This window comes from Pelodiscus sinensis, chromosome 5, assembly GCF_049634645.1.
Source record: "Pelodiscus sinensis isolate JC-2024 chromosome 5, ASM4963464v1, whole genome shotgun sequence".
Taxonomy (NCBI): domain Eukaryota; kingdom Metazoa; phylum Chordata; order Testudines; family Trionychidae; genus Pelodiscus; species Pelodiscus sinensis.
The window spans coordinates 129,572,066-129,583,306 of record NC_134715.1 but is presented as its reverse complement, the minus strand read 5'-3'; the positions used below and the strand labels follow the sequence as shown (position 1 = coordinate 129,583,306).

Genomic DNA, 11,241 nt, shown 5'->3' with positions numbered 1-11,241 from the left:
CGTAGTAGGGAAATGCGCGGGGGATTTAAATATCCCCCGCGGCATTTAAATAAAAATGTCCGCCGCTTTTTTCCGGCTTTTAAAAAAGCCGGAAAAGAGCGTCTACACTGGCCCCGATCCTCCGGAAAAAGCGCCCTTTTCCGGAGGCTCTTATTCCTACTTCAAAGTAGGAAATAAGAGCCTCTGGAAAAGGGCGCTTTTTCCGGAGGATCAGGGCCAGTGTAGACGCTCTTTTCCGGCTTTTTTAAAAGCCGGAAAAAAGCGGTGGACATTTTTATTTAAATGCCGCGGGGGATATTTAAATCCCCCGCGCATTTCCCTACTACGACTCATGAAATTTACATGCCCCTTCCGGAAAAGGGGCCAGTGTAGACGTAGCCTGAGGGTATGTCTAGACTGCACCCCTCTGTCGGTAGAGGGATGCAGATTAGGCAGGCCGACATGGCAAATGAGGCAGGGATTTAAATATCCCGTGCCTAATTTACATAAAAATGGCCACCACGTTTTGATGACTCAGCACTTTGTTGGCAAAAAGTGGCAGTCTAGAGGGGGATCTGTAGAGAAAGAAAGCTTTATTTGACAGATCCTGTAAACCTCCTTGCAGGAGGCATAAGGGATCTGTCGAAAAAGGCTTTCTTTCTCAACAGATCCCCCTCTAGACTGCCACTTTTTGCTGACAAAGTGCTGAGTCGGCAAAACACGGCAGCCATTTTTATGCAAATTAGGCACGGGATATTTAAATCCCTGCCTCATTTGCAATGTCGACCTGCCTAATCTGCATCCCTCTGCCGACAGAGGGGTGCATTCTAGACAGACCCTGAATGTGCTGCATAACAAGAAATATTGACAAACTACCGCTTCACTGACTGAAGCAGGGGTCCTGAGGAAAAACATCACAATGTGATCGTGTCATTAAAGACTAGCATAATGCACACCCACAAGAGGGCTGAAATTAGGGTGGCACAGGCAACTCTGAGCTTCATTTTGCAACCTTAATATACTGTTAACAGGTTTTCGGGATGTAAGGTAATAAGAGGACTGTGTGACACATTTAGGGGGTTGTGTGATACAAAGGAGATACAACACAGACCTGGGCCATGTAACATGTGAGTCTGGGAAAGTTCTGCAGCCTGTGTTATACAGGAGGTCGACCTAGATGATCACAGTGTGGACTTGGAACTTGTGAATTAAGAACAAATGATGGAGGGTGAATTATTTTTATCTATTTATTATTTTTATTGATTGATTTATTTTCTCTCTCTCCTCAGGAATCAGGGTTGTGGCACCCAATTATCCCTTTGAGGCTACTGGAGTCTCTATAATAACAATATGGACAGGTTAATATTTCTTTTGTTTATGGCTTTGGCCTGTTTTTAATCAGGGGAGCCTAGGAAAGACGCACTGCATACAATGTACTTTGACTGAAGGCTGTGCCCAGGGGAAATAGCTGGAGTGAGGTTTTTGTGTGTACTGTAAGCCATAAAGTTATTCCCTCAGAAATCTTCATGAGGTACAAAAGCGCTCCCCAGACATTGAAGATGGCTTGCAAACCCTGCCCTGTTACAAAGGCTCTTCCTCTGAACAGCCCCTGGAAAATCCCTTAAACACGGCCTCATTTTAGGAGCTTTCACAACCTCACTCATTCCCAGCCTCGTCTTGCCTCTGAGTCCCTCATCCACACCCTTCCCTAACTGGCTCTAGGGAGAAACCTTTGAGAAACAGTTCCTTGCTGAGCCTGTGCTACCTAGAGGCAGTGCTCAGCAGCACACAGGTGTGCTGAGCCTTCCCACAGCCCCACCTCTCTCAGGGCACGCTGCATCACCTGTAGTCAGCTACTCGTTCAGCTCGTTGTAGCCCAGAGCCAGCCACTCTGGCCTGAGGAGTTGGTTTGTTTTTCAAACTCCCAGAAGATTCCAGGAGGCAACAGTTAAACCAGCCCCAGCAGAATGAGCTGCCAGGCCCCCTTCTCATGGCTCCCTCTTTCCTGCTTGAAAAGCTCTAGGGTAGGTTTGCAGCTCTCTCAGAGCAGGTAGGTTTCTCCTCAGCTTCAGGCCCAAAGAATAAACCACTGAGCTGCAGCCCAAAGCAAGGCCATGGGCCCTCAGGAAAAGCTGATAGCACCTTAAGGAGCGGGTGGAAGAAATAGGTTGTCCCCATCACACATCTACTATTACTGATAGGGGAAGTGGCTTCCTTTCTGTGAACCTGCCTCTCGCCCGGCAACAGAGACAATTTGTCCTTCCAAGACCCATTGCAGGGGTGCTTATAGGTGGGAACAGTCCTTCCCCACCTCATTTCCCACAAGTCAGAGGAGGGAGGAAAAGCTTCGGGCCTCCTGCTGTATCCTGGGCTCTTAAAGATGAAAGCGGAGTCAAAGAGATCCGAGAGTGAAGGCAATCTCCTCTCTGTCGTAGAAGGTAAGGATTGAATTACTCATGGGTTTTGCTGGCTTCTCTGTTAACTGCAGCTAGCAGGGAGTTAGTGATTCAGGAGACCACAGTGAAAGCCTCTGGTTCGTGGGCAAGAAAGAAAACAAATTACCAGGTAGGGTATGGAGTGGACGAGAGGCTAAAAGTGACACTAGTGTGGTGCTAGGTTATAAATTGGGGGTTTACCTCTAGTTGGATTGTTTGGGTCAGTTCTGGTTACCCTATCTCTCTTTCCCCGCCACCTCCCCCCCCCCCAGGCAGTGTTCCGATACAGGGACAGATGAACAAATGACTAGTGTTAGTGAGGGACTTCAATATAAAGAGAGAAGAAAAAGGCAACGTGAGAGATGTGCGCACGCTAATGATGGCAGAGGCCAATGAAATTCTAAGGCTGCGCATCTTAAGCTAACCCAAGGAAATCGCTCTTGTCTAATGGACCTGTGAACCTGGAGGCCAGGTGGCATCAGTTAGGAAGACACGAGCTTAGTGGAATGCATGAAAGGATTTGACCTCTGTAAGAGCAATGAGCAAACACAAGACTACGTTAGGGAGGATCCTTTATTTTGAGCAAAGGCATATAAAACCTTCATTCTCCAGGGCACCTGAGGCATGTTGGGATGATCTACCTCAGCAGCTTGCAGCTCCCTGTGATTTCTCAGGCACTGGTTGCTGCCAGACACAGGCTAATGGATGGTATGCATTACTGCTCTGTTATGGCAGACTTGTATGTTGGAAAATGAAGGAGAAACAGCTAGCGTGAAGGAGGAGCACAAAAAGTAACTGTGTGTGGCGAGGGAGATCCTCCCCATCATTCTGAGCTGGGGCTTTGGCTACTTACGACCTAATTTCTCTCCTTCTTTCCCCGGTGAGTGGGGAAATACTGCAAGAACAGCACAGGCTACCGGCTTATTGCTGAGGGACTCTGAGCCAAGAGTCTTTCTGGCCAGCCTAGAGTCTTTCTGGCCAGCCACATAGACACAGGTAAAGTTGGCCTAATTTCCCTAGACAGGGCTTTAGATTGAGTAATAGAGGATTATTGTAGAGGGAACTAGGTGACAAGGTGCTGGCTCTATTGTGCTGACTTGGGACTCTTGAAGGGATACCACGGGTTGGGCACAGTTCCTAGACTTATGCCTCACCTCCCCTCCCCCTCAACCACAGCTCTCCCCTGGGAGGGCTTGTCTCCACGGTGGCTGTAAGACTGGGGGAGGTGGTGGCAGCAGCAAGCGGCTACCGAGAGAAGCGAGTGAGGAGGCATTGGTGCCTGTCTGTGTCAGTCCCTGGTTGACAAGGCGTGTGAGAGGACTTGGGGCAGAAGAGACACAGAATGAGGGGTAGGTGGAAAGAAGAGGGAGGGAAGGAGTGGAGGACAAAGCCGCAGCATGCGGGGAGTTGAATGTGAAGTAAGGGCTATAGCAAATTGCATGGACCTCAGAGGGAGAACACAGGCTGAAGGATGGAGGAGTTTGGAGGGAGTAGCAGGAAGCCGGTCGGCAGGCTTGTAGTTGGATTGCTAGCTGCAGCACTTCTCTCATAGTGCCTTAATACAAAGGGCATGTTGCAAACAGATATAGACTCTCCTGTTCACTGGTCCAGTGTGAGGCTATTCAGTATAGGGGAAGCCTTGTGACTATTTACACAACTTTGGGAGACTAGGATTGAAGCTTCTTGGTGTGCTCAGTGTTAGTGTGTGTGCCCCTCAGACCAGACCCACTCAGACAAACCACCAAGAGCAGGCTTTATTCTGTAAAGAACAGAGCAGGATTACAGTACAGCTGCCTCTTCTCTAGGGATATTCAAGTGTACTCATTTAGTCGATTAACCAATAAGCCTGGGCTCATGGGTTAATCCCCCACTGGCTCTCCACTAGCACCAGTTTCTGTAGAGAAACCTCCCTCCCTCTTCTCTTCCCCCGTCCCACACACGGCTGCAGATGTTCCTGGTGTGCATCCTATGCTTTAGTGTTACATCTGTAAATACTGCATATTCTTCTTACAGCGGCCTGTGAATTTTCTATCCAAATGATTTTTTTTAACAGGAAAAGCAATTTCCACAAAATAAAAAATGACCCTCTAGAAAATTTGATTGTTGCCCCAAACTGTCGCTTTTTCATTGGGAGAAAATCAGAACAAAATATCTTGTTTCAGGTGAGCTCAATCTGAAACGTTGTGGTGGATGGAACGGATGTAAAACCTTTCATTTTGCATCTGTTTAACACTAAACTGTTTTTTCTGTTGTCAACCTTCTGGGCCCCATGACAAAACTCTGCTGTTTGAGTGGGCATCTACAGAGGGCTGGAGCTGTTCAGCACAGCAGATTCCTGAGGAGTTGGAAGGTGTTTTGGGGGTGGAGTGTGAAACCTTTTTCTGCTGACTAGTGATGAAGTGATGCGTAATTCCAGTAGCATGGTGATAAACATGTCAGAGCTGTGGATTGGCACTTCTTGGTGGGAAGGTCTTGTAGGATATGTCCACCTGGCAATGAGAGATGTGACAGCAACATATGTAAGACACACTCAAGATAACTGTGCTGTAGGTAATAGTATCATTAAAGCTAGATAACGTGGGCTAGCTGCTTGAGTACATAACCAGGGTCCTGGATGGGCTGCTACAGCTTGTGTTACCATAGCTTCACCACTGTTGTTAGAGCAACACTAGCTTAGGTGTGTCAACATATGCTGTAATCATCCTGACTGCAGTGTAGACAGATTTTCAGAAAGGAAGATGAAAACATGGTACCTGCAACAGCTGCTAGCAAGAGCTGATGGAGCCTAAATAACTTTTGTCTTCAGAACTCTGTGCAGCTTTGGAAATATCCAATGGAACTAATGAGAATACTAATGAGAATTCAAAAAAAAAAACCCATTGCCTTTCCCATAAAGAGCCGTTATTGAGTCCAATGCTTCCAGGTGCCTCATGTTGGTTTTATCTCCGTTTGACCATAGGAGCACTTCTTTAAGAATTCACAATTACAAATGAAACTTAGTGTCAAGTATCAGAGGGGTCGCCGTGTTAGTCTGAATCTGCAAAAGCAGCGAGGAGTCCTGTGGCACTTTATAGACTAACTGAAGTGTTGGAGCATAAGCTTTCGTGGGCAAAGACCCACTTTGACATGCATCTGACGAAGTGGGTCTTTGCCCACGAAAGCTTATGCTCCAACACTTCAGTTAGTTTATCAGGTGCCCCAGGACTCCTCGCCGCTTTTGCAAATGAAACATGCACATCTGTGCCGAATTACACAAAATGAATGTATGAAACGAGACAAAGGCTGGTGTGGGCATGTTAATACTGGTGGTAATATCTGTTGGAGCAATGGTTAGATGAACAGCACGACGTGATTGACAGGGTGATCGTAACTCAGATATGAAATGTGCATGCCCATCCATCCCTAGCCTTCCCCAGCTGCTCCCAGAGTAAGTCCTATGTGGCCTCTTCTCCCCATTTCTGCTGAGTGTTTTCATAGTCTGTTTGTGACACAGAGGCCTTTGGAGGGGGGAAGGAGGGTTGCTACTCTTGCCAGGGCTGATATGCCACATTTAACACACTTTGTCAATGTCATATACCCATGTTACGTACCACTGCAAAGCAACATCTCCTTGATCAGTGATGTTCTGTTGAGGCGCATGTACAGGGTGTGTACAAAGAGCTCTGGGTATGTGCTAGCATTGTGTCCTCGAAATGCCTCTGGCAAACAATGCACGATCCCAGCCAGCCCTAGACAAAGGAATGTGGATTTTCTTGTCGTCAGGCAGAGCAGTGAAGGTGCATTCCATAAAGGATGACATAAGTTATCAACCTAGTGAGTGAAGTACAAAGGATCTTGCAGCATCTGAAGCTTAAATAAGTCAATGAGATGACTGTATACAGTATTACTCTATATACTTTTACAGTATAGTAGGGTCTTTTAATGAAAGGTAATTACACGCTGGTGATTAATACCATCGTGATATGTATGCATCAATGCTATAGGAGTCACTATGAATGCTTCTGATGTTATGTTTTAAGGTCTATGACCAAATAAAGGAAGAAACTGGTTTTTCTGCCCATAGAAGGCAGCTATCTACCTGTCTCCACTGAAACAACGCAAGACATGACCAAGAACAATGGAAGCCCTGTTAATACACGAATCATAGGGATGGGACAGCCACAGGAAAGGAAGAACAGCATGAGGTCATCTCGAGCCTGGGGACAAACCAGTGAGCTTGTGACCGTATAAGGCTAGCTAAGAAACCATCTTGTCATCCATGGTGTATGGACACAAGGGGCAGAACTCTTCCAGGCCAAGAAAGATGGGCTTTTCTAACAAGGGGGAGTGGGCATCTCTAGGAACTAAATAATAAAAGAGAACAAAATCTTTATAGGCAAAGACCTGTACCTAAAAAGACAAGGGAAACCAACACCTTGTGCTTCTGTGGAAAGTCCCGACTTCCAGTCAGCCATGGCTGGAAAGAGATGGGTGAGAAACCTACCTTGAATCTAGTCTGTAGCTTTTTAAGTCTTAGCCACTAGAAAAAGTACTTTACGTTTATTTGCTTGTAACCATTTCTCACTTGATCCTGTCTACATGACACCTACTTAAAACCTCTTTTTCATGAAATGCACTTGTACTTTTAGTCTAAATGAACCCAGCAGCGTGTTTGACATGAAGCAATGATTAACTCAAGCTAAAGCAACAAGCTGCTGCCCTTTCCTTTCTTCAAAGGAACAACCAACCTTATTACTCCTCTGGAAGCCCGAGGCGAGGGTTGTACGTCTCAGGGCAGAGGGCTTTGGGGAGATTCAGGCTTGGGGTATTTTGGGGTGGCTTGGCTAGCGGAGACCCGGCTGAGACAGCGTAACAAGCAGGCTGCTGGAGACCGAGTTGCGGAGCCAGGCCCTGTTGAATACACAGTGCAGGCTTCTTTGGTGTTCAGGAACATTGAGGTAGGAAGCCACAGCAGCAGAGCCCTTTAAGGCATTCACAGTGACAGGAGACGGTGGCACAGCCTCATGCAAGTCTGAATTACACCTCCAAGCACACTTGTCGAGAGGGCAATAATGTCCAGGAGAAATCTGGTTCTTCACTACCTCTGAGTGAAGGATGTTAGAGAGAGGGCCCTCAGTGGTAGTGGGAGAAGGATGATGAGGTCTCCTGCTAGCCATAATACTATATGAGAACCTCTTACATGACAAATATCTTTGCTTTTTCTGTTACCTTTATTTAAAACATTCAAGTAGTATAGGGTGCAAAGATTTCAAGGCCAGAAGAGATCACTATAACAAATTAGTCTGACCTCTTGCATAACACAGGCCTTCCCTCCACCCCCCTAAAAAAATAATTTTAGATAAACATCCAATCTTGCTTGAAAAATTGTCAGTGAGGGAGAACCCATCATGACCCTTGTTGAATTGTTCCAATGGTTAATTATTCTCACTTTCTAGTCCGAATGTGTCTACCGTCATCTTCCAACCAGGATACTCGCTGCTAGATTGAGGAGACCATTGGTTAGTTTTTAAGGTGCTACTAGGCTATTTGGTGTTGTTTTTTAAATTTTTTTCTGTTACAGACTAACTTGGCAACCCCTCTGAAGCAATTTGTTTACAGTTCAGGTACTTCTAGACTGCGGTCAAGTCATCTCTTAACCTTCTCCTTGCTAAGCTAAATAGACTGATCTCCTTGAGTCTATCCCAAGGTCATATAGGTTTTCTCACATAACAGTATTCCATAGGTAAAAAAAAGTCATGTGACCCTTCTCTTTCCCCCCCCCCCCCCCCCACCCCCCCACCCGGCAGGAGTTTTAGACTGTGTTGAGGGACTTTTATTGAGTGTTGTGGATAAAATAAGTGTGTGACACAAGAGAACCAAGACACATCAAGAAAGCTCACAGGTTGCCGCCTGGCTATGAAATGTTTTTCATTTCTGGTTCCTCCTGTATTCAGGCAAGCGGAACCTTGCGCATCCCTTGTAAATAAACAAGAGCAGCAAAGAAAATTCCAGCTTCCATCAATTTCTACTTCCAATCGGAACATCCTTAGGGCCCTGAACTTAGACTAGCTTGCCTCTGAAAAGGGCACCGATGAAAGTTTTATTCATAGTATCTTGTCAAACATATAGTCAATGCCTCTTCCCCATCCCTTAGTGTTCTTATGAATACTGAGTGCAAAGTTCTGATTTGGCAATGCAGAAATGCTTTCTGAATTGTTAGGGTATCACGTGAAAGGGAAGATGCATAAAGGAAATCTTAAAAAATCCAAAATATTTCATTTTGATGTTTCAAACCAAACTAGAGCTCCCAAAACAGCTTTCTAGTTTGGAAATGTCTTTCCACTTAACTAAAAAAGTGAAAACCTTTATAAAGGGTCAAAACTGAAATGAAATCTCTCTTTTTTTTTTTGGGTAGGAAAAAATTGCATTTTGTCAAAGTTGAGCTGAATTTGTGTCTTGTGCAACAAGAAACCTATCTGTCTGTCTGTCTGTCTATTAATTAATTAAATTTCCTTGCATTATGCGTTGATAAAGCCAGCATAAATGGGCAGAGAATGAGGCTGCTTTCATATTGTGTTTACAGGCCATCTTACTCTATCTGAATTTTTAGAATGCTGTAGAAAGCATGCAGCTCTACTGATACTTCAGAGGGAAATACAATCCTGTGGCTTTCAGTTTCTGAAAATCCCCGTATGCAATCACACACACTTCTGCCCTCCATATTTTGTCAGCATTTGAGGTTCTAATTTTCAGGAGCAGAAACAAGGGGATAGTGTCAAGGCCAGATGTTGGCTGAGGGAAAAATCAGGGCAGCTCTTCTCATCAGTGGCCCCGAGGTAACTGAAAGCTGAAGGATATTGACTTCAGTGGAGCGACTCTTATTCTTAGCTGGCTGCGGGCCAGCTAAGGATCTGACCCTCAGCCATGCATGGACATGGCAGCTTTTTGAAATGTGGTGTACACTTTAGGGGTGTAAAAGCACTTTTAATCAGTTAACTGGTTAAATGTTATGTTTAATTACAGGGGCAGAGGATCATTTTGCGGGGCCCCCTTTGCCACGGCGCATGCGTGGGGCTTCTTGAAGCATGGGGCCCGGGGTGGCTGCCCCGCTTGCCCTGCCCTATATCTGCCCCTGCTTAATTGGTTAATTACTTAAATGGAAGCCCACAGGCAGGGAGCTGCTCCAGCCCAGACAGGCCTGCCATGCTGTGGGCTGCTCCAGCCAGGCCGGACGGGCCCACAGCAGACTCTCATGTTGAGCTGTCGTTTAGTTTTTGGATAACACTAAACTCTTTGGCTACGTTTATGCTACATGCTGCTTGCGCAAGAAGTCTTTTGCGAAAGAGTTTTTGCACAAAAACTTCTTGCACAAGAACACGGCCACACCTCAAAGCACATCGCAAAAGCCACGTGCTTTTGCACAAGAGAGCATCCACGTTGCATGGATGCTCTTGCACAAGAAAGCTCTGATGGCCATTCACGGAATGGCCATCAGAGCACCTGTGCTTTTTTTCCAGAGGGGTTTCTTGCACAAGAAACTCCTCTGGAGCGTCCACACTTACCTTCTTGCACAATAGCTGTAGCGCTAAAAGCAGTTATGCCTCAGAAAAGGAGGTTTACCTATGGCGGAAAAAGCCTTCTGTTCTGCCATTTAACTGCCCATTTAACTGCGCAAGAGTTCATTTGAGGTATGGACTCTCCGCAGGTTTTTGTGCAAAAACCGTTGGTTTTGTGCAAAAACCTTGTAGTGTAAACGTAGCCTTTGGATACCTTTTGTTACCTACTCTGGACAAATGTTAAGACTTGAGCAAGCATGTTAAACCTTTCCCCACCAGTGTATTGCCCTCTGGGCTGACTTTTGAGTGAAGGTAAAATGTAACTTGTTGATCTTAGAAAGGCAAGGTTGTCTACTGGATAGAGCACTGAATTGGAAGTTGAGATTTGGATTTTTTTCCCCAGCTCTGTCATTGAAGGGTCACGGGCGAGTCACTTTGGGCTTCTCTGAACACAGAAGTTGTAACTGTTTCACTTAAAATTCCACCAATTTAAAATAAGTTGTATGTGGAGTCTCTGAGCTCAATTAAGCTTTGGTGTAAAATGTGTCAACTCAAAATGGACCAAAATAAGCCAGGTTTAAACCTTTATGTTTGTTCACACACACAATTGGACTTGTTTAACACATCCTTGTTAAACAGTGCACATTCACTTGATAAAACACTTGGGATATGTTTTACTAATGCAATGTATTATTTATTATGCTGTATTTTAAAATCAATGTAGTTTTTAACCCATACATTTGACTGTCTGGTCAATGAAAGCAAAATGCTCCCATGATATGCCTCTTGTTCCTTGAGAAAAAGATGTTTTTTCTGGTTCTTTCTAGCTTTACATTGTAGCATCAAGGTTCAAATTTCCAAATGTTCATGATCAGTTGTATAGTGACGTTGTCTTTCTTATCTTGGGACCAACATAGCTACAAAGTAGGTGATGTCATAGCTTTCATTTTATTCAAGAAAGCTTTTCTTTTTTTCCCCAACAGAAGTTGGTCTAATGAAGTATATGACTTCATCTACCTCGTCTCTCTCCAATCCAGTTGAATACTTACTCTGTACTGAATCCAGCGTTTTAGTTTAAACTCTGAACAATTCGGACTGGATATGAGTTTCTGTTTCTTTTCTAGCCATGTAAACATTTTATAGAGTGAACATGAAGTCAATAAACATTTCCTGTTTAAAGTCTGCTTTGCTGCCTAATGAAAGACGTTTATTCCCAAGCAATACACAGGATGTGATGAGCTCTGAAGCTTTTCAGCAAGTGTAATGCTTAGCTTGGAACCCAGAGAAGTCAT

At 45.0% G+C, this 11,241-nt stretch overlaps 1 protein-coding gene across 3 annotated transcripts in view; it reads left to right on the top strand.

The window, feature by feature from the left end:
* The first annotated feature begins 1,921 nt into the window (after positions 1 to 1,921).
* Positions 1,922 to 11,241, top strand: part of SLC4A11 (solute carrier family 4 member 11) — a 250,855-nt gene continuing 241,535 nt past the window's right edge. For 2 of the 3 annotated variants that reach the window (XM_075931011.1, XM_025179543.2), the window contains exon 1: positions 1,929 to 2,417. In XM_075931011.1, the coding sequence (XP_075787126.1) occupies positions 2,360 to 2,417 (58 nt within the window). In that variant the 5' untranslated portion in view covers positions 1,929 to 2,359. Of the gene's footprint in view, positions 2,418 to 11,241 lie in introns of all 3 variants that reach the window. The other variant, XM_075931015.1, reaches the window with a different exon arrangement.